The following is a 24,598-nucleotide window of genomic DNA, read 5'->3' on the forward strand; positions in this document are numbered from 1 at the left end:
AGGGTGACGCAGGGTGGAGCGGACGTGAAAGGGAGAAGCTGGGTGGAGCGGACGTGAAAGGGAGACGCAGGGTGGAGCGGGCGTGAAAGGGAGACGTTGGGTGGAGCGGACGTGAAAGGGAGACGCTGGGTGGAGCGGACGTGAAAGGGAGACGCAGGGTGGAGCGGACGTGAAAGGGAGACGCAGGGTGGAGCGGACGTGAAAGGGAGACGCTGGGTGGAGCGGACGTGAAAGGGAGACGCAGGGTGGAGCGGACGTGAAAGGGAGACGCAGGGTGGAGCGGACGTGAAAGGGAGACGCTGGGTGAGTTGGTATGGGAAAGTAATAGTGTTGAAGGGCCTGTCTCCGATGAGCACATTTAAAGCTGTGTGTCTTTATGCGAGACCCATGATTCCAGCGATGCAAATCGATTTCACCATTCATGACAGAAATGAGACTGCAAGTAGTCTTGAAAAACCCCAGACACAGTAGAATCCATTTATTTCTGCTTGAATGATCAAGATCAATCTCTCTCAGCTCAGTATAGTTCACTCCTCTGACTTAACCACAAACTTCCCTGAGCTTGTACCAACTCCGGCATAAAGCTAGCAATTAGTTGGCAATGTTTGTGGAGGACTACGATACTCTAAAGGTCTCTAGCAACAGTTAAACTCAGTGAAGTCAGAGGCCTGAACTTGCATTAAGCAAGCAGAACTTGATTGGCTGATGTTCAAGTTCAGCCCTCCTGGCTTTGTGGCTTTTGCCTGTACTGTAGTGGAGATTGTGAAAAACTTTCCACCATCACTGATGTGCAGCTGGCACACAATAGTTGAACATCACTGTGATCACAAGAAATAGGAGCAGAAGGAGGCCCATTGAGTCTGCTCCACCATTCCAATCGTTAGCTTATCTGTCCTCTCACTCAACCCACGCCCAACTCTCCCCATAACCCTGTTTAATCAAATACCTGTCAATCACTGCCTTAAATATACCCAACGACCTTGCTTCAACAGCCACCTATGGCAACATGTTCCACAGACTGATGATTTGCTGACTAAATAATTTTTTCTGCATCTCTGTTTTAAATTGACACCCTTCCTTCTCTGCTGAAGTTATGCACTCTTGTTTTAGAATCCTCTACCATGGGAAACATTCTTGCCACATCCACTTTGAGCATTTGAAATGCCTCTATGACACCAGGACATCTTTTCTCAAATAGAGCACCCAAAACTGTACACAGTAGGCCAAGTGAGGTCACACCAGTGGTTTATAAAATCTCAACATTACAAACCTGGTCTTATGATGATGTGATTTTAATTTTTTTAATTTAATTTTTAAAAATTAAGACACACAGCACGGTAACAGGCCATTCCGGCCCACGAGCCTGCTGCCTAATTACACCTGATTAATCTATAACCCCGATATGTTTCGAACAGTGGGAGGAAACCAGATCTCCCAGGGAAAATCCACACAAACATGGGGAGAACATACCATCTCCTTATAAATTACCCAGGATTCAAGCCCTGGTCCCAGTCATTGGTGCCATAATGGCATTGTGCTAACTCTTATGCCAGCCGTGGTGCCCCTGATGCAGACTTTGTGGGAGAAATTGGAATTACACTGGCTTCGTGCTGCTGGACAAATAATACAGGTTTTCAGAAACACCATCAATTTCCAGAGCATATCCATGTGCCATTGACTGCATAAAGGCTGTTTTTCTCATAAGTTCTCTGGAGTACCTTCACTCTTTGGAAAACTGATCTAATAACTACTCATTGTTTGGTGTGACTGCAAGCCATTCTTGCATCTGTAAGTAATCAAGTGACAAGCCAATAAACATCTTTGCCACAGGGGATGGGTGCTCAAAGTATTACTGTGGTCTCCCTGGTCAATGGCTCACTCCTCAGCTCTCAAGGGTTTTCTTGGGTCTCCTGGCATCTTTACTGCTTTGAAGATTTGAAACCCAGCATCAATACATGTGCACTCTTGGGTCCATGTTGTATCATTGTTATTGGTAGTGCCCTCAGTGCTAGCTTAGCTCCTTTTTAAAAGGTATTTGAATTAGTGTTCAGGTTCACCTGGTGTGTCGGACTTGTGAAATTAGTCCTGCTTAATTTGCAGTAACAGAAATCATTTTGTAAATGTCAACTCTTAGAAGTTCAGTTACTCAATTTATCAATTAGATTAAACTAATATATTTATCTCCTGCAGCTTCAATTTTTACTAATTCAATTAAATCCAAACCTTTTAAGTTGTATCGTGGGACGAGGCAGGGATGTCCTTTAAGCCCATTATTATTTAATTTGGTTTTACCTTTCCAGTGGCTTTTCAGCAATCAGCTGATATCTCAGGAATCACAAGAGCAGGAAATGTTCATAAGGTGTCGCTTTATGCAGATGACCTTTGGTTGTTTATATCCACTCCTGATCAGTCGATCCCATCCATTTTATCACTTCTTTATCAGTTTGGGCAATTTTCAGGATATAAATTGAATTTGCAAAAGAGTGAGCTGTTCATTTTGGGTTTTTGGATTCCTAGATTCCTCTATTCCTCTCAAAATCCTTTCAGTTCAACCATCTAGGTATTACTATTACCAAGAAATTCAATAATTAGTTTAAAGAATTTTTTTTTACCTTAATGACGCGGACCTCTTGCAATTCTACTCTGAAACGTGTCCTCTCTTTGTGCGACGTTCATTATTACAATTTAAAGTAGTACACCAGGCCCACTATTCCAAAGTTCAATTGGCTAAATCAGTCGTTTTCAAATTGCCCTCCCCAGACTTGCATTCTACCTTAAATAATCCCTATGCCATAGGTGTTTTGTGATTGGTAAGGGTTTGCTTAAGGTGGTATGCTCTAGACCCAATTGTTACTGAAATATTTTGCATGAGAAAAATTGTTCTTGTCCCATTTCCTTTGGAGTTATGAAATTGTGTACATAATAAGTCAGTTTGTTATGCTTAGAACAGTGATTTTTAAACATTTTCTTCCCACTCACAAACCATCTTAGGCAATCGCTTAAGCAATCACAGAGCATTTATGACATAGGGATTGCTTAAGGTGGAATATGAGTGTGTGGGGTTGGGGGGGTGGGCAGTTTGAAAACCACTGGGGTAAATTCTATTCTAATCTCTCTTCTAAATGTGATAAATGTACACTTTATTATATGTTTTGGTTATGTCCCTCTCCAATTTTTGGAAGAGGTATTTTCGTATATTGTCTTTAGTTCTTATTATTCATTTGACTCCAAATCCTTTTATTGCTTTCTTTGGAAATAAGTGGGCCAATGGGGTTAATTCTGACTGATTCACAATCCCATGTAGTTGCCCTCGCCTCCCTTATCGCTAAAAGGGCAATTTTAATGAGATGGAAAGATGCTGTCCCTCCCACTCATACTCAGTGGTTGTCCGATATGATGGCATGTCTGACTTTGGAAAAAAATATATGTTCTGCGACTGAAATGATTCTTAATTTTGTTTCTTTATGGGGTTCTTTCCTCAATTATTTTCAAAATTTGTAAAATTATCTATTTTCTGGTTTACAACCACATTGGTGACCTTATTTTTTAATTATCAGTAGTGGTCTATCCATGTTAAGCCAATAGCTTCTGAGGGATGGGGTTAGATAAGTAGAATTGTAGTTTAATAGGTTTTATTTTCACTTTTTGATGTAATATAGGTTACATTATCATCTATATTATTCTATAAGATTTATTAATATTCTATTTTATTCTCATGTACCTATGTAACAATTATACAATGAAACTAATAAAAATGTTGAAAGGAGAAGTTCATTTACTTGGTTGAAGCTAACAGCACCTGGGGAATATTACTGGAGTAGAGCTGAAATATTTCTTCAGCTTCTCTATCTGCCATCAGCCATCATGAACTTCCACAAAGGATGAAAAAAAAACCTAAATTTTATGGTGAAAAGGTGTCTGTCTGGGTTCTACTCATTAAGTAGACAAAAAATATAATGATAGCACTATCAGAGGTACTGCAATGGCAGCACTGCTGCTGGTATGGACCTAGGAGAGCATGTAGCAGAGATGCAACACTGCTTCACAGAGTCCTACTGCCCAGTTCTAAGACCAACTGTGCCATACAGACTAATAGAAGAGCAGACTTTTTTAAAAAACATCCTGCATCCACGGAGGTCTTTCCCAAGATGGCGGAGCCTGTGTTGAGCAGTGTACCATGAGGAGTTGCAGACACTGGGCAGAGAAGCAGAATGTGCCAGAAGTGGGGGGACATCTCCACCCCCACCCATGTTGAGCCTGGGAGTTGACTCTACAGGAAGGTGACCACAGCACAGTGGAAAGGCTAGGGGCTGAACAGCTGAAGGATCCACACTGGCAGTGGGCTGCTGGTGACTTGCAGTTGAAGGGCTCGCACCAAACTGTGGGCTGCTGGAGACTGGTTCCAGATATCAGAACCAAGGTTCAAGAGGGTGCTGAGGGCAAGAAGGGTTCTCAAAGAGCCCTTCGCATCAGATTTTGGATGTGGAGCTTGGGTTGCCAATGGATTGAACAGGAGTCTGAGGCTGTGGGACCAGTGCAGGCAAATCCACAAGCACTCATTGTTTCTGAAGCAACTCACTTTTCCTTCTCTTTCTGATTATTGGGGGTGGTGGGCAATGCTCGTGGCAACTCTTTGTTTGCCTTTACAGCAGACAAAAGTTGAAGTAATTTGTGACTTTTTTGGTATTATCATGTGACAATAAAAGGAACCTTTGAATTTAGACTCTAAAATTGCTGAAAAGTTTCTTGAAAGCATAATTTCATATTATCCTTTAATATTAGTATAATGTGATTGCTGTAACAGTGATCCTAACAGAATCTTCATGGTGGAACAACAAAGCCCACCATTGGAATCTAACCCAATACTTGACCCTAACCCAAACCTCCTTCTGCTGCTCCTCGTGCCAGTTATTCATCTATCAACATGGAACCAAGTACATGAGTGGTGGGGAGGGGGAGAAGGGTGGAATTATAGGGAATGGACAGTCCAGCAAACTTTTTTGTTTCAGAAACGAACATAGTGTCATTGCATTTTATTCTTCTCCAGCACAATGGGACAATGTTGACCTTCCCTGCACACTACCCTGCCAACCTCTAGGTCATTAAAGTTACCTCTTCACACTATATCCCCTTTCACTCTTGCAAGTGATCCCAAGAATTAACCACCAATCAGTGGTTAATAAACTAAACCAATAAAGTGTTTAGTGTGAAAGCAAAATTAGCTCAACGCCGGCATCAGATGACATCATCTCACGCTGGGCTCTGATGCCCTCGACCCCTTGTACAATCCACGGTGTGTACAGATATCGGCATTGAAAACAGGCAAGTGTGAAATAGGTAACTCCATTGTGGGATTGAAATGACCCAAGTTTTTTGCATGAGTGCAGGAATGTGAAGGAAGAAAAGATCAAAATGAAGATATAAACTTTACCATGGGAAAGTCACAGCGGGAGAGAGAGGAAATAAATAGCAATAGCGGGCAATTTTTAAATAGCATGGGAAAATTGGTAGCGCTATAGCGCTCAATTTATAAAGACCATGGGAAAAAGTAATGGCGGACCTGACTTCCCAGAATTCTCAGTGCATGCAGCTGGGCAGACAACCCTTTCTCTGCCGCATGGAATTCTGGGAGGGCAGGTCTGCCATCGCTTTATCCCACGGTGTTTATAAATTGAACACGACAGTGTTACTAACTTTCCCACACTGTATAAATCATGCACTATTGTTATTTATTGCTAGCACTTCCCCCCAGTCCCTTATAAAGGTTTATATAGGTCGGCACAACAACAACGGACTGAAGGGCTCATACTGTGCTGTACAAAAAGCTTAATTATGTTATAATTAGGGATGATTAATTTTGTTGAAATTCAAGATCATAATATATCGATCAAGATTTAGGGCAGGTCCACCATTGCTCGATGTGTCACCATGTCACTGGTAGAAGGTAGAACGGTCCTAACCCCAGGGATGGCTCCTTGTAAGTGTGAAAGTGTTCAGTGTCCCAGTTAGGAGTGGTCAAGTGTGAAAAGCCAAACCCCCATTCCTATCCCAGGACTCTGAACTGGCCAATTAAGTGGGACGCAAGTGTGAAAGGGGATTTGTCAGCACTTACTGTGTTGTGCATTAGAGAAATTGGCTCCATGCAGCTGGGAGAATCTTCATTAAAGCAACTTGATTCCAAACTGATTATATCATCGATAACGTCATCCATCTAAAAGTAAATGTGATGCAGGTTAAAATGGCAATCAGAACATGGGTGCTCTCAGTTTTGTTTTAAGTGTCAATCAAATGGATTGGACAGAAGGCTACAATACATCAGAACTCCAGTATGAAATCACTGTAGTAGCCATGTACATGCATGGTTAAGTGAAGGATGCTAATCAAATTTATAGGTTTCACTTAAAAACAAGGCTGTTAACCAAGGTAATGACACATACCCTTTTAGAGCAACACATTCAGGGGCTTTGGCTAATAATACACAAAGCAACCAAATGTCTTGATAGCTGCATTATCATTGGTCCAAATGGCAATAAGAATTGGTCACAGCGCAGTTCTCCTATACAATTATTTCACGGGATGCCTCTCTGATCATTCTCAAACTTTTTAATTTTTTTTTTATTTAGTCATACAGCACAGAAACTGGCCCTTTCAGCCCACAAGCCCGTGCCACCCAATTGCCCCCAAATGACCTACAACCCCTGTACATTTTGAATGGTTGGAGGAAACTGGAGTCCCCAGAGAAAACCGATGCAGACACGGAGAACATGCAAACTCCCTACAGACTGCGCGGATCCCCATCCCGATTGCTGGCGCTGTAACAGTGTTGCGCTAACCGTGCCACTCTACAAGGTAAAGGTTTGTGGACTGAGGTTAGGTGTTTTAAGATACAAATTCCAATAGCTTGAGATAAAATTATAAAATGTCTTCATCAGTCTGAATGTTGAGTATAGAAGTTAGGAGGGTCATGTTGCAGTTGGATAAGATATTGGTGAGATCCCATTTAGAGTATTGTGTTCAGTGTTGGTCACTGTGCTACAGAAAGATGTCAAGCTGGAGAAGGGGCAGGACTTGCCAGGACTTGAGGGTCTAAGCTATAGGGAAAGGTTAAGCATTATTCCTTGGAGCACTGGAGAATGAAGGGTGGTCCCAGAGGTGTATAAAATCATGAGTAGACTAGGTGAACACAGTCTTTTACCCAGAGTAAGGGAATCAAGGACATAGGTTTAAGGTGAGGAAGGAGAAATTTAACAAGAAAATGAGGGGAAACATTTTTTATACAATGGATAGTGAGTGTATGGAATGAGCTGCTTGATGAAGTAGTTGAGGCAGGTGCTAATGCAATGTTTAAGAAAACTTTGGATGTATACACAGATAGGATAGGTTTACAGCATTTATTTTCAAACTGCCCCCTAAACTCAAATACCACCTTAAATAATCCCTATGCCATAGGTGCTCTGTGATTAGTAAGAGATTATTTAAGGTGGTATGTGAGTGGAAAGAAAAAGTTTGAAAACCATTATTTTAATCGTACCTAATTGACTCATTAATTGCATGGTTTCATAACTCCAAAGGAAATGGGCCAATAATAATTTTTCTCAAGCAAAATATTTCAGTAACAATTGGGTCTAGAACAGTGATTCTCAACCTCCCCTTCCCATTCACATACCACCTTAAGCAATCCCTTACTAATCATAGAGCACTTATGGAATAGGGATTGCTTAAGGTGTAATGTGAGTCTAGGGGCCACTGGATAAGAGGAATGTGGGCCAAATGCAGGTAGGTGGGTTCTGTGTGGGTGGGACACCATGTTCAACTTGCACAAGTTGCCTATTTCCACGCTGTATGGCTTTATGACATTTGAAACATTATACATTTCTGTTAGAGGTGCAAAGATGAAAGGTAATTTTAATTCTTGATTCAAACGCAGCATGCAGACAACACACTGAAAGTCCAACACATAATTTAAATTGGGAAGACCTGACAACAGGGAAAGTGAGGTATTCGAGAGCAAATAACAAAGCACTATGAAATCCATCCACAGTAATAGGTGAGCTTTGATGCTTGTGGAGAACTTAGTGAAAGTGTCTTGTATGTCCTCAGAACCAGAGAGGGTGCAAAGCAGGAGGATAAAAAAGTTTAACAACAATTTAGAGTCTACATTTATACATTACAAGTTATATTTAAAGAAATGAGTTCAGATATTGGAATTTTTGACAAACATTTACAATTCTATTTGAGTTAAAATTTAATTCAGTTGGAAAAAAAGTATGGCTAACTTTCAAGAGAATATCAAAATCTGCAAGTATGTAAACATATGGGAAATTACATAACATCTTCTTTCTTGCACTTATATTTGCAAATATTCCCCATCTTGCACTTATATTTGCAAATATTCCCCATCTGTCATTTGTAAGGAATGAAAGTGCAAACCTGCCAAGGTATAAATATTGGAAGCCATACCTTAACCTAAATTTATTATGATTTGAAGGTGTTTTGGCTTCATGAAAATTAATTTGCTGCTGTTATTTGAGATGGGGGTAAATTACCATTAGGTCATTTTTATGTAAAACTACCAGGCAAATACGAGACATTTCCAAATATGTTAACTAAATTAGAACCATGGAGCCTCATTATTAGCAGTTTTAAAATAGATTTATAAGAACTAGAAAAGAGAGGAGCAAGGAGATGAACCCATTTATTGTATGACTGAGAAAAATCTTAGATTTATCTTCAATTGGGTCTTGGATCCAAGGTTAAAATTTCAACCAGTTTTATGAAGTTAAATAAGCATTGTAAATCCACTTACAATTTTGCTTTCTACTAATTAACATTCAAATATATTCAAAGAAAGATTACCTCATTTTTATGGTTTGTTCCTAGAGGTAGCAGCGTAATTGGACTGTCAGGCATATTACTTTCACTACCTGAAGAGATATGACCATTTCTCATAACAGGAGGTGTTCCAACAGATTCTTCAGGGTATGAGTGAGAAATGGAAAAGCTCTCATTGGAAAACTTGGTGCCCAGTGCTAGGTACTGTTTCACTTGCTCCCTCTGTTTCTGGTGGATATGATACTTCGATGAGTTTTCCCGGTGTGTCTGGACCTATTGGAAGTAGTGTGAAAAACTCTGAAAATCTTATTTGTATTTCATATTGATGATTATAAATCACAGAAGCACATAATGTCACCATGAACTGCAGCAATAACTCTGGCCCCATATACCACACCACACAAATGGCTAACCTTCTCCAACGTATGTATTAGATTCATGTTGGGTTTAAAATAACAGAGATAAAACTGGAATAGAAGAAAAATAATAAATCATTTAGTAACAGCTGTTCTGCATTTGTTTTGATCTTTTGGAATGTCCAAAATCAGTTATGAATACCACAAAGCAATGATCACCATGGTCATGAGTGTGTCAAAAAATACATTTCTCTGAATAATATCCGATCCCCTCATGACATATTAACTTTGATCTATGCATAGTTTTATCTATATTTTGGAGTCTGCATTACAAATTAAAGATTTGTTAATTGACATATCATTTATTTTTTTTAAAAGTTAATTTCATTTTCAGTATCATTAAAAATTAATTATTTTGTTCCTATTTAAATGTGGCCAAGATAATAACCTCTCCCTTGCACAAGAAAACATTGTCCTGAAACTTTGAATGATACATCTCCAAAAAAAATTATTAAATATTAATAGCAATAACTGAAACCTGTGGAGGTCACATGCTAGTCTACAACTATTTCGCTTATGCTTGGGGGCACCGGACAATGTTAATGACGATCCTTTGCTTGCTTTTATGGTAGGCAAAAGCTGAAATGTCATGAACATACATTTTTTTGTATGATTACATGGCAATAAAAAGGAACCTTGAAAATAAAGCTAAAGCGAACATGTTCCAAAGCACCACTAAGCTGCTAACCTATAGTGGCAGTCCAGTGGAGACAGGTGGGGGAGAAGGTGTAGAAAAACATGTGCCGTAGTCTGCAGACAAAAGAATTTAAATATTTGAATTCAGCAGATCATTGTTATAATCAATTACAAACATTTATCAAAGTATACCTAATCCTCACCTTATAATATGCATATTCCGATATGTGGGGCATTTCTGGATCACAGAAGATGGTGGTTCACTTGAGGTTTATAAGGACAATTCTTCAGCTTCCTCCAGTGTTATCTTTCTACAGTTAGACTTCGGGAGAGTGCTACTGACAGAGCCAAGTAGAAGACTTTATAAACAGACCAGAAATGCTAAAGGATCTAATTGGCACAGACCAGACTATTCTTCCATTGTGAGTGTGACAACTACTTCAGAGAGCGACTGATTAAGAAAGACGTCACTTTCCTTCAGTTTGATCACAACAATCATTCTGCTTAGTCTATTTATCATGAAAGCCACTGAGAAGGCACTCCTCTCTCTTGTTATTGAGTAGCAACCATTTACCCAACTGTCTTCTGCCAGATTTTCCTCCAGGGTTTCTGCGGATAATATGCTGTTTGTTCTTCCTCTTTCAAAACATGCTCCATTCATTTTTATTACTTATTTCTTTAGCTCATTGTGTTGCTCATATTTATATACAGAGGACTTTCATCAACACAGGCTTTCAAACGGTATGAGTTTGGTCCTACTGTAAACAACTTTGTGCATTTTCAATTTCCTCCTTAGATTTTCAGTAACTGTACCATTACAAGTAGCCTTAGGACACAGTTTTTATTCCTACTACAAAACTACACAGGACTTGGTCTTTTTTTTATACCATGTAAATGCTGACATTTTTTTCTACAGAACTTATTGCAGATCCTCTTCTGGAGTTTTTGAGATTAACTGTTTTTATTTTTTTGCTTTCAGAACCAGGTAAAACTTCTGAACCAAAGTGCAAAAATAGTATGTTTCAAGGTCATTTTTATAATGCCTCTGTAGTGTACCATGTAGGTATATTTTCTGTTTCAATAAAGTATTATGGGTAATACACATGGCAATTTTCTGCTTTCTTTGAGCATATTTTAAAATTTGTAAAACAAGTGCGGTCATCTTCAGAAATATGTTGTTCCACTGCTTTGAAGACCATGTTTAAATTAGAAGAAATGAAAATTAATTTTGTTTCTTTAATGACTATAAAATCTGATTTTCCAGATTAAACCCCAAGAAGATGAAATCTATATTTAGTTCTGGTCTTTATTTTTAAAAGTGCAAGATCAATTCACTAGGATTCAATCAACCCTGTGAGGGCACCATCACCAGAAGGGTCTGATCATTATGGGATTCTTTCCTCTCAAATGAAATTTGCCCAGAACGTGCCATAGATTGTTCTTCTGAAAGATCTCCTGTGTGAAACAGTTTACAAGGTCTCCCGTCATGGACAACTGTTTTGCGGGCTTTGTTGAGGAAATTAGTTGACGAGTGGAGCAGGGCATAGGGAATAAGATATCATTGGGTAGAAGATCTCTGGGGTAGGCAGATCAGAGAGAGGACCATGTAGGATTGGGCTCTTAAAGGGTTTCAGGCAGATGATTAGAAGAATGGGTTTGGCGAGATGATGGCTGTGGCCAGACATGATATCATTGCACATAAAACATGGATGAGTTCTGCCATATGACTGCAGATGTCATGTGACTCATGGCTGGAGATGATTAGAGCAAGGTCAATGGGAAGAGGGTAGTCAGAAGGGCATGGGGAAACAATGGGGGAATAAGGAGATCATGGTGGGGATTTGGGGAGATGACAATGGGGAATGTGACAAACGATACAAAAGGCTCAGGATGATGACTGCTTAGCGAGAGCATCAGTAGCATCAGAAAGTTAAAATATGCACCGTCACGAAAGAAGATTGTTCCTGTTAATTCTCCGGCAATGCCCAGATGAAGTGTAGCTCATTAATGACAATGAAGCAGATCTCAATCCTCTACTAAGATCATCTTTAATGTGTGTAAAGTTTCTCATTTGATGACAAGTGAGTGCTCCAAGTTGTTTAACATCACTGGATAGGATCATCACCTATCTTCTCTAATGTGTCTCATGCATAAAGTGCTATGATCCACAACCCACTGCTCCAACCTATGACTGGAGCCACCTTGACTTCCTCATCGGAAGACCACAGTCGATACAGATCGGTAACATCTCCTCTTCACTGATAATCAACAAAAGTGTATCTCAAGGATGTGTGCTTAGACTACTGCTCTGCACCCATGACTCTGTGGCTAAGTATAATTAAAATGCCATCTGCAAATTTGCCAATGACACCATGGTTGTTGGCAGAATCATAGATGGGAATGAGGAAGGGTACAGAAATGAGATAGATTAGCTAGTTGAGTGGTGTCACAATAACAACCTTACGCTCAATGTCAGTAAAATTTAGGAATTGATTTTGGACTTCAAAAAGGGGAAGCCAAGAGAACACAAACTAGCCCTCAACAAAGGGTCAGCAGTGGAGAGGATAAGAAACTTCAGATTCTTAGGTGTCAACATCTCTGAAGACTTATCCTGGGAACATCATATCAATGCAATCATGAAAAAGGCATGCCAGTGGCTATATTTTATTAGGGGATTGAGGAGATTTGGTATAGACTCTTGTGTAGTGGAGAGTATTCTGATTGGTTGCATCACTGTCTGGTATGGAGGTATGCACAGGATGGAAACAATCTACAGAGGGTTGTTGTGATAGTACAGATCTATCACCAATGTATATAGTGTATATAGTTACAGTATCTAGACTGTGCTTACAGCGATTGGCAGAGAGCTAAGCCACGCCTACTGTCTGGGCCTTAAAGGGTTGTGTCCCTAGCCAGGTCGGATCATTCCGGACTGGTCGGCCACCTGTGAAGAGCTCCTCTCTTTTGCTAATAAAAGCTTTGGTTTGGATCAACAAGTCTTTGGTTCTTTCGACGAGCTCTACAGTTGTAAACGCAGCAAGTGCCATCATGGGCTTCACTCCATTAAGAACATTTTAAGAGGCAGTGCCTCAAGAAAGTAGCTTCCATCATCAAGGGTCCTCATCACCCAGGTCAACGCCCTTATTGCTACAATCAGGAAGTAAGTACAAGTGCCTGAAGACACGGACTCAACTTTGTAAAACCAGCTTCTTCCCCTCTGTCATCAGATATTTCTGAATGGACAATGAACCTATGGACACTAACTCATTTTTTCTCTTTATATGCACTAGTTTTTTTTTTAAATCTTGTATTTACAAGATTATAATTTATACTAGTTATTGCACCTTGTTCTACAAATCCTGCTGCTGCAAAACAACAAATGTCATGACACATGTTCACGACAATAAACCTGATTCCAAACATTTCTTCAAGCCCAAACATTTGGGCACCTTTCCTTCAGTCTCTTGACAATGTAAAAAAAAAACTTCTCTAAAATCTCCTTTTGATTTTCTTAAGTACAACTTTACAAAGTTGAGCATTCTATGCTCAGAATGCAAATGCAGCAGAAAACTTCATTTTAAAATAATATCATTAATATACAGGTGGCCACTACTCTTCATTATATCCCTCATATAGTCAACTTTTATGTACACATTGAGAACATTCATTTCTCTCTCCCATCAGCCTTATCAATTCCTAGATGTTGTCTTCACCCTCTGCTTGCTTGTCCGGTTTTAAAGCATAGGTTAGTCAAAATTTAATTTATTGTGAGCAAAATTTTAAGTCGGAATACTTTCATGCTCCTGGCTTGAATCTATCAACCTCCCAAATTATTGTCTCAGACTCATGAAGAAGTGAGTAAATATGAATGCATTCGCATCAAGTAATACACAAATAAGTCACAACAAACCTGGACTTGCTCTTTCAAAGAACTAACTAAATAATCCTACTCCTCTTCCCATCAATGCACAAAAGGTGGAAATTTGCATAAACTTATTTTTGTTTATATAATTTGCCATTTGTTTCATTTACTTGCATTTTCTTCTTCTTTAATCTTACCAAATTAAAAAGAGCTTGAGTTACACAGTCTCTTTAACAAGTTTGAACCCACTCTACATGACCTGAAGCAGGCTATTTGATTGACCATGTACCAGTGAATATGATACTCAGAGGTATTGCTATTACCATGGACAAGCAGAGAGGTTTTAAGGAGGGGTATAAAGATGGTGAAAGAGCAGGGTTCAAAAACAGCATAGATGTTTATAAATGTAAATGTAACCAAGAGCTAAGACGACCATGTGTTAGGACTTTTGATGCACTTGTGACATGTTCATGACAATACATTCTGATTATCTCTTCTACCAAACTCATTAGAACAGTATTTGAAAGATTGTTTTAATTTTGAGAGATTATTGCCTTGCCATCAGTAAAAAAAAATACAGCTTATAACTCTACTTCTATTGTTTGTCCATGCAAGTAGCTACACTAATACCCTTAATATCTGGCACCTATGGAGATTGGTAGATGCCAGATAAGTGTATTTTCTGGTTGCTTGAGACTAACTAATATACCTGCATAAAAAAATAAACAGCTAAAAAGACAAAAATACTATACTGTACTTACACTGAACAAACTTCATGCATAAATATGTAAACAAAGCATTTTACTTTATTTTCAGTCACGTTCTTTGAAAACATTTAACAGTTTCTGCATCTGCAGGTTCCTCCCCCTCCATGGAGCTGCCCGAAAGACAAATAATAACATTATAGCTAATTAACTCTCCCCTCACCCAAATTTGCAGATAAATATTCTGTCCAGGGTGACTCTCACTAAGCAAGGATACAGAGACACTTTATGAGAGCCACCCCAAAAGCGAGCAGCATCAATCAGCTCTTCATCCTGGGTGATGGCAATGCAGTTTCACACATTATTCACACAGCTGCTATGTGGAAAGCATGACCAAGGCATTCTACTAGCTGAATATTTGCACCCATTTTCACCAAATATTTCTGTGTTACTTCAGAGATAATTTACCTTTATAATTTATGTTTTACCTATTATTTTATTCTTATTTTTAACATTTATTTTCCTCGATATTTTGCCAAATGCTTGAATTCCGGATACCAGGGATTTTACTGTACATTATAAATGGTTACTAATGGAGTTTCCTGACTTGGAGAAATTTAAAGTTTACTTAGAATATTGCAGTGCTTGAGAACATCAAAGACTTCAGAAAGTACAAGACCATGGAGGGATTTGAGCACAAGTAGGGTGCTGCTGGGTAGGATGCCAATGTAGGTGAGCATACACTGAGGTTGTGATAGGAAGGTTTGGTGGTGCTCAGAATGTGGGCAGCAGAGCTTTAAATAAGCTTAATCTTATGGAAGGTAGAAAGCCAGAGGATGGTCAAGAGAACATGATGGAAGGTAGAAAGCCAGAGGATGGTCAAGAGAACATTATAGAAGGTAGAAAGCCAGAGGATGGTCAAGAGAACATTATGGAAGTCATGACTACAGTTAATAAAAATATGGTTAAGGATTTCATCTTCCAACAAGCAGAGATATTCTATTACAGGGAGTAAATCAGGGTTATTATATTGGTGAGAATTGAAACATTGGAATATAATGTCTATTTTCTATTTCCAGATTCAGATAAAAACTAATACTGTACTGCAGTTTGTTTTGCATTTCTTTTCAGCTCCCTCCGCCAACCTCTTTCAAAATGTATTAAACTAATTTAACATATAAATAAATAAATAAAAATAAGAATGAAAACTAGTAGCAAGGTGCAGGGTACTTGGAAAAGGTCATTTCCAACAGCAAGGATGCTTGTTAGCATTTGTTGTTTTGAGAAGACTGGACAAGCATGGGATATAGTTCAATTTCTATATTAACAAAGTATATTTGTCACTATGCCAAATCTATGCCATGGCTTTTATATGATGATTATTCTGATCTTTTTTTAAAAAATCACTGTATTCGGAATTTGAGATGAAATAATTCTTATTTATTACTGCTAGGAAGCTTGATTTTTTAAATCCTTGTAAGATAATCTTATCTATCTGATGATTCTTAGAAGATATCATTTAGATAGTCATATATTCTGAAACATTAACTGCTTCTTGTAAATTTAAGATTGAAGTTGATCCCTTCTCAATGTCTGCCAAGTGCAGATTTTCTTTTTCTTTTCTAAATGTTTTTATTGAGTTTAACATATAACCTCACACACAACATTTCTAAGGAAAGCATGTAACAAATCATCTTGTATATATGCAAGCACAAAATATAAGGAAAAATTTGATGAAACTACATCGGTGGTTCCTTGATCAACATTAAGGAACTAACGATTGAAATAAATCTATAATAAACAAGTTAAACCCATGATTGCCAAGTTAGACTAAATAAAAACAAATATAAAAGAAAAAAAGCCTAAAAACTATGTATAATCTATCCCCTTTCTCTAATCAAAGTTATATTGTGACTAAAAAAAAAGGAAATTGTGGATCCAATGGTGATCACCCCCCCCCCCCCCACCCCTTCAGACATCGGTGCATTTACAATTTTTTTATTTTTCCAATCACGATAATATTCTATGAATGAGCTCCACATCATTATAAATTGAAACTTTCTGAGGTTCAGGTTTTTTAGATTGCAGGTTTTATAAAATGAACTTCAGTTCATAGTTCATTGTTAAAGTCATTGACTTATTTCTGACCTAAATGATCAGTGGTTTGAAAGAAAAATATTGCACTTCCTCTTGTCTAGTGGGTGCTTACATGTATTCAGTCATGTCCTATGAATATTTTTCAGCCTGGTTTTCCATCCAAATTTATAAGGTCAAAGTATTTATGTGAATTATAAAAGGATTTGAGAGGGAAATGTAGAGTTGGAAGGAACAGAGAATAACAATGAAAATAAATGGAATTTTAAAATTCAAAACATCCAGCCATTGAAATTTTGATTATAATATACCTAGTATTCAAAACGTTGTGTCACAGCTGGCAGCACTCAAGATGAAAACGGATTAGTCCCACTCCAAAATCATGTCAGTCTGACCACACGTTTATCTGAGAGCATATGCACTCCCATGTAAAAGGACAGTACAGCACAGACCCATGATGTCTGCACCAAACTAGATTCCCAAGTTAAACTAAAACTCTACTATGATATGTATCCTTCCATTCATTCCCTGCGTTTTCATGGGTCTGTCCAGAGGCCTCTTAAATGCTACTTAATGACCCTATTGCAAAAGAGATTAAGGGAATTCTGACTAAAATATCTGCCTCAAACTCACTGAAAAAAAAGTTACTCTCATCATTCTTACATTGCTATTTTGTAGGACTGCAATTTTTCCTACATTATGTTACACTTAGACAAAAGTTCTTGATGGGCAGCAAAGTAAATTGGGACATCCTGGAGTCACAAATTAGTACCATGTAAAGGCTACTCTTTCCATTTATTTTCCTTCATAAAAATTCAAGTTGAAATCACTGAATACAATTGGTCTTCTACTAAGTTCACAAGTGTTCCAGAATCTAAAATGTTCACAAATGGGTAAAAGACTTCCTCACTCAATCTGAAATGTGAATAATACCAGTAAGGAATTGATTTAAATTAGGAGGACTCAACGCATGAAGTCCTGCAGGACCCTATTAAAGTGCATACACAGAGATTGCTCACAACTGCTGAATGCACTCATGTAAGTGAGAAACCAGGATCTAATTGGTTAATTTTGTTATAAAAGGAACAAATATAAGAACGAATTTGCACGGTTATGCTAATTGAAAGCAGCGCAAATAAGACCAGTTCAGGCAGATATACTTTCCTGTGCGCTTTGAATCTTTATAATTACAGTATTGCAACAGGGACACCATATTTTATTTTATACCAATATCGGAAATCATACTTCTCAAATGTAACTTCAATTGAATGCTAAAAAATGTGTTTCTTTTACCTTTTCTTATGTTCTATTCAGCAGTAGCTGAGGGCCTTTTTTGTGAGACAAACGAGGTTTAAATTCCAATTTTAAAATGCTGAGAGCAGTTCTGGTCTAGATAGTTTGTGGCAATAAGCGGCTGCATCGTCAACGCTACTTCCTGGATATTTTAGCATGTTCTCTATTTTCTGGAGCATGTCCTACTCTGCTATTATGAGACAGTCCTACTTGTCGCCACTTCATAGGTTTCTTGAAAGAGTTAATGCAATGGTAGCTGTTATTTCCTGTACGTTATTCCTTTATCCCTCGTGAAATTATATGTACTTTATCAGAAGTAATGCCAGAGCTTGTAAGGAGATTAAGCAGCAGGACATAAAGCAGTTAAATGAAAGGGAAAGTCTAAGTAGAACCCTATCTCTGTCACCTCTCTTCTTCACTAATCTCATTGTTCTCTGCCCACTGTAAAAATTCCAATTCAGAAGGAGATGGTTCTTATGCATCATTATCAACTTCCACCTAGCTCTCAAACACGCCCCAATTTTGTTCCTTCCATTACTCTGCTACATCTTCAGGGAAACATATTAATATATGAAGGGATTAAGAATTTAGGGATTACAGGTTTAGAAAAACTGCATTTAGTACCATTTGACACAGGGAAACTATGGCACCAGATTAATTGTTGGCCAAGGCTGGAGTAGAGAGTCTTCTGATGAGTTCTACATTCTTTTTCCATGGGCTTTGTTGCATTTTGACAATTGCCTGATTGTTATGGACATTGCATATCAATTTTACATACAGACGAGCTAATAGTAAGAGTAGCAGGTGAGGAATGTATGTGACATAGGAGTTGAAAATCTGGTGTATGCAATTTGTCCGTCAATTCACGCTGGAAACAGGGTTTTTAGCGGATTCCAGGTGATGGCTGTTTAGAGATATGCATTGTAATAGCGAAGCATGCTGCTACGCTGCCCTACCATTCAGCCATTAACCACTGTGGATTACAAAGTGTTAGGTGTGCAAGAGTTTCTTCCATTCTAAGAAGCATGTACTGGCACTGAGGGCCTTACAAAAAGAAAGGGAGAGTTGTCCCTTGCCTGACTGATATTGCTCGGGCAACCCAGAATATCCATCATTTTGTAAACTATTGCTATCTTGTTCCACCTCAGTGTCCCAGGCACCATAGACTTCTTCTAAAATTGCTGTCCTTCAATAATCTCCAGCTTAGTTTCATAGGCATGCAGCAGTATGTCTACGCCCAAATCTACATTTTAAAATTCAGCAAGGATTTTCAGCTCCATAGTCTTCAGCTTTAAGTGTAATTTGCACCATCCAGCACACCAATGTATATATAAATTAAATGATCCAAAACCCATTATGTAAATCTTTTATTAACATCAAAGCAACACAACACACTATGTGTATATTCACCCCTAGATATTTCTGTTAAGTGTGAAATCACCCATAAACTTATTCAATTGTAGGTGTCAATTATAAACTCTTGCCATCCCAGTATCCAAGAGCTTCTTTAAATAGTCATGTTCTTGTCAAATGTACAATACACTTGAAAGTCCCACAGCTGACACAGAAGAGAAGAATCTATTCATTGGAGATTGACCCAACTTCTGATCTAAAAACTAACCTCTTGACATCTGCCTGTAATGCTAATATTCATAGTCTAAAATTGGATTTGTTGCTAAATAATAAATAGCTCAAACGTTTAATTCCATAGAACATTATTACAAACTGCATAACTTATAGCAACTAAAAATAGCATTTCTGATATATAACTAACTTTTGTGATGCACTGGTTGATCCAACATGCCCCAAGCTCAGAATGATGCACATGTTCAAAGTAAAGCTGCAAAAGAACACCAGATTTACTAAATTGTGTGAACACATCTGCACAAAAATAGCACGGTGGAGACTAATGGTCGTTTCTTATGAAAGAAAAATGCAATGTATTCAGAGTCTTCATCTTTATCATCCACACAAAGAATGACTTGCTTCCAATCTGGTTTTATGGTTTCAGGATGTCAATGGAAATGACAGGCGGCTCTTCCTTAGAATGGGGTAGGAGAACTTAATGGGGTGACCAGGTGCAATACATCTTCGAGGATTGCTTACCCTGAAGAAGTTCTCCTCCTCTGCGGCTCGTTGGGATAGCCAGATAGGTAGCATGGACTGCAGCAAGACGAATCAGGGCCATAAAACAGCCTTGCATTGGCGGAGATCGGCTCTGTTGGAGACCTGCTTTTTGAACTTTAGGGTGACGGCTTTCATGCTGTCATGAGGAAATGTCAGATCGAGATTCATTTCTGAGGCATAAAATCTGAGGATAGTTTTCCACAGTCTCTTCCACTGTTTTAGTGTTGGAGGGCACGTGGAGTAGGTGGTGCTGCTTGTTGCATTTCTCTTGCAGTTGTTGTGTTCACAAAATTCAATTCCTTTGTGCTTCTAGAATCCACAATAGGATCTGGGAGTAGTCCTCCTACCACTGAGAGGAAACATTGAGCAGCAATTCCCCCTTGGTAGTTACTTAATTCTCTCTTTTCTTATGTCATCTCTGATGGCTCCTGGTATATTCCCAAATGTGGAAGCTGAGATTGTCGATTCATGATGGAATCTTTTCACTGCTGAGTTTTAGTACCTCAGGCAGACGGCCATCTGCTTCCAAGGCTTTATTGTTTTGGGTTAATGGTCTTTTGACATCTTGCTTTGAGATGGAGTGGAGGATGCTCATGTCTGGGACAGAGTTGTGGTTGATTTCTTTTAAGTGTTCACTGCCACGAATATTGAGTGTCTCAGTTGCTGAAGAGTGAAAATAAGTTCACCTCCATTCTCAGTAAGGTGGCTCCTTAGATGTTGAAGCCACTGATGGCCTTGACTGCGTTGAAGAACCCATGCTTCCCATGGATGTCAGTATGTTGCAGAGCATCCCAGCACCTTTCCGTCCACCATTTGTTCTTTCTGCTGGACTCTGCTTTCAGTTGCCTGTAGAGTTGATGATACTAACTCTTGGATGCATAATTTTTAGTCATGAATCTCAAATACATATTTGTTGCAATTTGTCATCCTCATCTCTCATAAACTATTTTTCATTTCCCCACTAATGAAGAAAGATTTCTATTTATTTCGATGTTTCACATGATCACTTTTGTAGTCTAGGAGAGGCAACAGCTGCTTTATACAGACTCAATTCCCACTAAATAGATGGTCTGTTTTCATAATATTGACTGGGGTTTAGTATCAGCAAGAGAAGCAAGGAATAACTCCACTGCTCTACATCAAAATACTGCATAGGAACTTTAACATACTGTATAGCGCCCTCCATAATGTTCGGGAACAAAGACATTTTTTTTTCTTTATTTGCCCCTGAACATCGCAGTTTTAAATTTGTAATCAAACAATTCACACGTGATTAAAGTGCACGTTCCATATTTTATTCACGATTGCTTGTTTGATTATTTTGTTTGACCATGTAGAAATTACATCATTTTTTATACATAGTCCCCTCATTTCAGGGCACCATAACATTTGGGACATAGCAATGGTACGTCTATTAAAGTAGACATGTTTATTACTTTGTTGTATGTCCCTTGATGAAACGACAGCATCAATTCTATGATTCATCGGCATCACCAGGAGCTGTGATGAGTCATTGTCTCATCCACACCTGCCTCCTGAAGAGTGTTTCTGATCTGTCAGTCAGACATTTAGGGATTTTCTTCATTGTGATGAGAATTCTTTTGTTTTGAATATTTTATTATTAGTACATAATATGTAATGTTAGTAAATATACATCATATGATGAAAATTCTTCTGACATCAGCAGTGGAGGTTATCTTTAGCCTACCACTCACTTTGCAATTATTGAGTTCACCAGTACACTCTTTCTTCTTAATGATGTTCCAAACAGTTATTTTTGGTAATCCTAAGGTTTGGGCAACTAACATAGTCCAAAGGTGATCAAAAACTGAGAAGCAAGCCTATCTCTCTTATACCTGCAACAATGTAGCAATTAAACATACCTGAGTAATCACAAATACCTATGAAGCCAAATGTCTCAAACGTTATGGTGCCCTGAAATGGGGGAACTATGTATAAAAACTGCTGTTATTTCGGCATGATCAAACCATAGGACGTTAACGCAAAGCTGTACAGCACCAGTGATCAGGATTCTAATTTGGAGTTTGTATGTTCTCCGCATGTCTTTGTAGGTTTTCCCCCACTGATTAAAATATACTGGGATTTGTAGGTCAATTGGGTGTAATTGAGCAGCACGGGATTGAGGACCAGTATGTCTAAATTTAATTTTTTTTTTAAATTAAACCAAAATGTATACAGATAATATTGAATAAAATTTGAAATGTGCATTTTAATCACATGTGAAACACAAAAGTCTGCAGACGCTGTGATTGTAGTAAGAACACACCAAAATGCTGGAGGAACTCAACCAGTCTTTTCAGCATCCATAGGAGACAAAGATATATTTGCCAATATTTCAGACCTGAGGCCTTCCTCAAGGAATAAGCAGAATAAGCCAGAAGGAGGAAATCTCAGAATTCAGACAATGCTGGCTGGGGGAGGAATCGAGTCCATCAAAAGGTTTTAATTGGATTTTAATAAGGGACAAGGTAAGAATATATCACATTTGTGCAAAAGGAGATGGAATAGGGAGAGAGAGGTAGGGAAAGGCAACAAGGAAAGGGGGCATGGGTTTAACAAATGCCAGAGGTTGATATCAATGCCAGGTTAGAGGATGCCCAGTCGGAAGATGAAGTGTTGTTTCTCCAATTTGCAGGTGGTCTCAGTTGGGCAGTGCATGAGACCTTGAACAAACATGTCAGCAAGGGAATGGGAGCAGTCCCTGGGGAAGGCGGAGAGGGAAGGTCTAGTGGTGGGATCATATACTAAGAGGCAGAAATAGCAGAGGAGGAGGATTCTTATTGTGCGTGGGGGTGGAGGGGCAGATTTGCAGGTAATAGAGGATATGAAGGTGTGTGCCAAGTTAATCCCCTGTAAGGATTCCATTCCATTCTCTCAATTCCTCCTCTCTGACACATTTGCAGCCAGGATGAGGATTTCCATGCCAGATCATCAGAAATGTCCTCCTTCAAACAACCTGGTTTTCCCTCTATCACCATCAATTTGGCGCTCACCCGCACATCTATCCTGGACCCCTCCACTCCCATATGCAACAAGGACAGGATTCCTCTTGTCTTCACCTACTACCCCACCAGTCTCCGCATCCAACACATCCTCCGCCACTTCCACTACCTATGACATGATCCCACTACTACACATATATTCCCCTCTCCTCTCCTCCCCTCCCTGCCTTCCACAGACACCACTCCCTCCGCGACTCCCTTATCCACTCCTCCCTCCCCACCAATTGTCCACTTGGGACCTACTCCATGACTGCACGAGATGCTCCTCTTGCATCCATACCTCTTGCCTCACTACCATTCAGGGCCCCAAACAATCCTTCCAAATGAAGCAACATTTCACTTGTGAATCTGCGGGGGTCATGTACTGCATCTGGTGCTCTCGTTGTGGTCTCCTCTACATCAGAGAGACTGGATGAAGACAGGGAGACCATTTTGTTGAGCACCTCAGCTCTGTCCACTGCAATAGCGTGGATCTCCCAGTGGCCACTCATTTCAATTCTCCATCCCATTCCCTTGCTGACATGTCTGTCCCTTGCCTCATGCAATGCCAGACTGAGACCACCCACAAATTGGAGGAACAAAACCTCATTGCCCAACTGGGCACTTTCAAATCGGCTAGCATTAATATTGACTTCTCTGGCTTTCGTTTCCCCCCCTCCCCCTTTCCCCAGCCTTTCCCTATCTCTCTCTCTCTCTCCATTCGGTCTCCTTTCAAACAAACTTGATAAATTTTTACCTCATCCCTTATCATATCCATTTAATACCTTTTGTTAATCTGGATTCCTCCCCCAGTCAACATTGTTTGAATTCTGAGATTTCCTGCTTCTGGCTTGTTCTGCTTATTTCTTGATGAAGGGCTCAGGCCCAAAACATAGGCAATATTTGTCTCCTATAGATGCTGAAAAGGCTGGCCAAGTTTTTCCAGCATTTTGGTGTGTTTTCACTTTAATCACATGTGAATTGTTTGAATACAAGTTTAAAACTGTGGAGCACAGGGACAAATAAAGGGGGAAAAAAAGTGTCTATCCCAAACATTATGGAGGGCACTGTACAATCTCAGAGAGTAGATAGGGCTTAGGTTGAAAGACAGCATTAGCTTCAACTAATTCCCTCAGTACAGCACTGAAGGGTCAATCTTGGTTTAGTCTCAGGTCTGGGGCTTACAACCTTTGACAAAGTGGTAAGAGTGCAGCCAATAGACATCAAAAATAACACTGTAAATCGCTCAATTTGTGAAACTTGTCCTGATGAATAACAATTCATTGGTCATAGCATCTTTTACAGACCAACCAAGTAGACATACTGATTGTTTTGCTCTCTCTTATATTTATTGACTAAACGGTTACAAATAATTGGGTTTTTTTTTCAAATTAGATAGTTGAACCCCCAACATTTATTGTTTATTGAACACGAGTCCAAATATTAAGCCAAAAAGCATAATTAAAACAGAACAATCCACACACAGAAAATTGTATCGTACTAATATAAAGTGCTGTGATATCTTCGTTGGTAAAGGGAAGTATATAACGATGTCAAACAAACCATAAGTATATACCTTCAAACTAATTTTAGCCATCATGAGCGTAGAAATGCTCCCTCTGGCCTTAGGGC

The 24,598-nt window shown here is 39.0% G+C and overlaps 1 protein-coding gene across 4 annotated transcripts in view; it reads right to left on the reverse strand.

Annotated features, from left to right (window-relative positions):
• tfec (transcription factor EC) overlaps positions 1-24,598 on the reverse strand; it is a 103,354-nt gene that overhangs the window by 28,617 nt on the left and 50,139 nt on the right. For 2 of the 4 annotated variants that reach the window (XM_069903865.1, XM_069903864.1), the window contains exons 2-3: positions 8,857-9,105; positions 6,113-6,211 (exon numbers count right to left, since the gene is read on the reverse strand). In XM_069903865.1, coding sequence (XP_069759966.1) covers positions 6,113-6,211; positions 8,857-9,105 — 348 coding nt within the window. Of the gene's footprint in view, positions 1-6,112; positions 6,212-8,856; positions 9,106-10,087; positions 10,297-24,598 lie in introns of those variants that run through there. The other 2 variants (XM_069903866.1, XM_069903867.1) reach the window with 2 other exon arrangements.

This window comes from Narcine bancroftii, chromosome 11 (genome assembly GCF_036971445.1).
Source record: "Narcine bancroftii isolate sNarBan1 chromosome 11, sNarBan1.hap1, whole genome shotgun sequence".
Lineage (NCBI taxonomy): Eukaryota > Metazoa > Chordata > Chondrichthyes > Torpediniformes > Narcinidae > Narcine > Narcine bancroftii.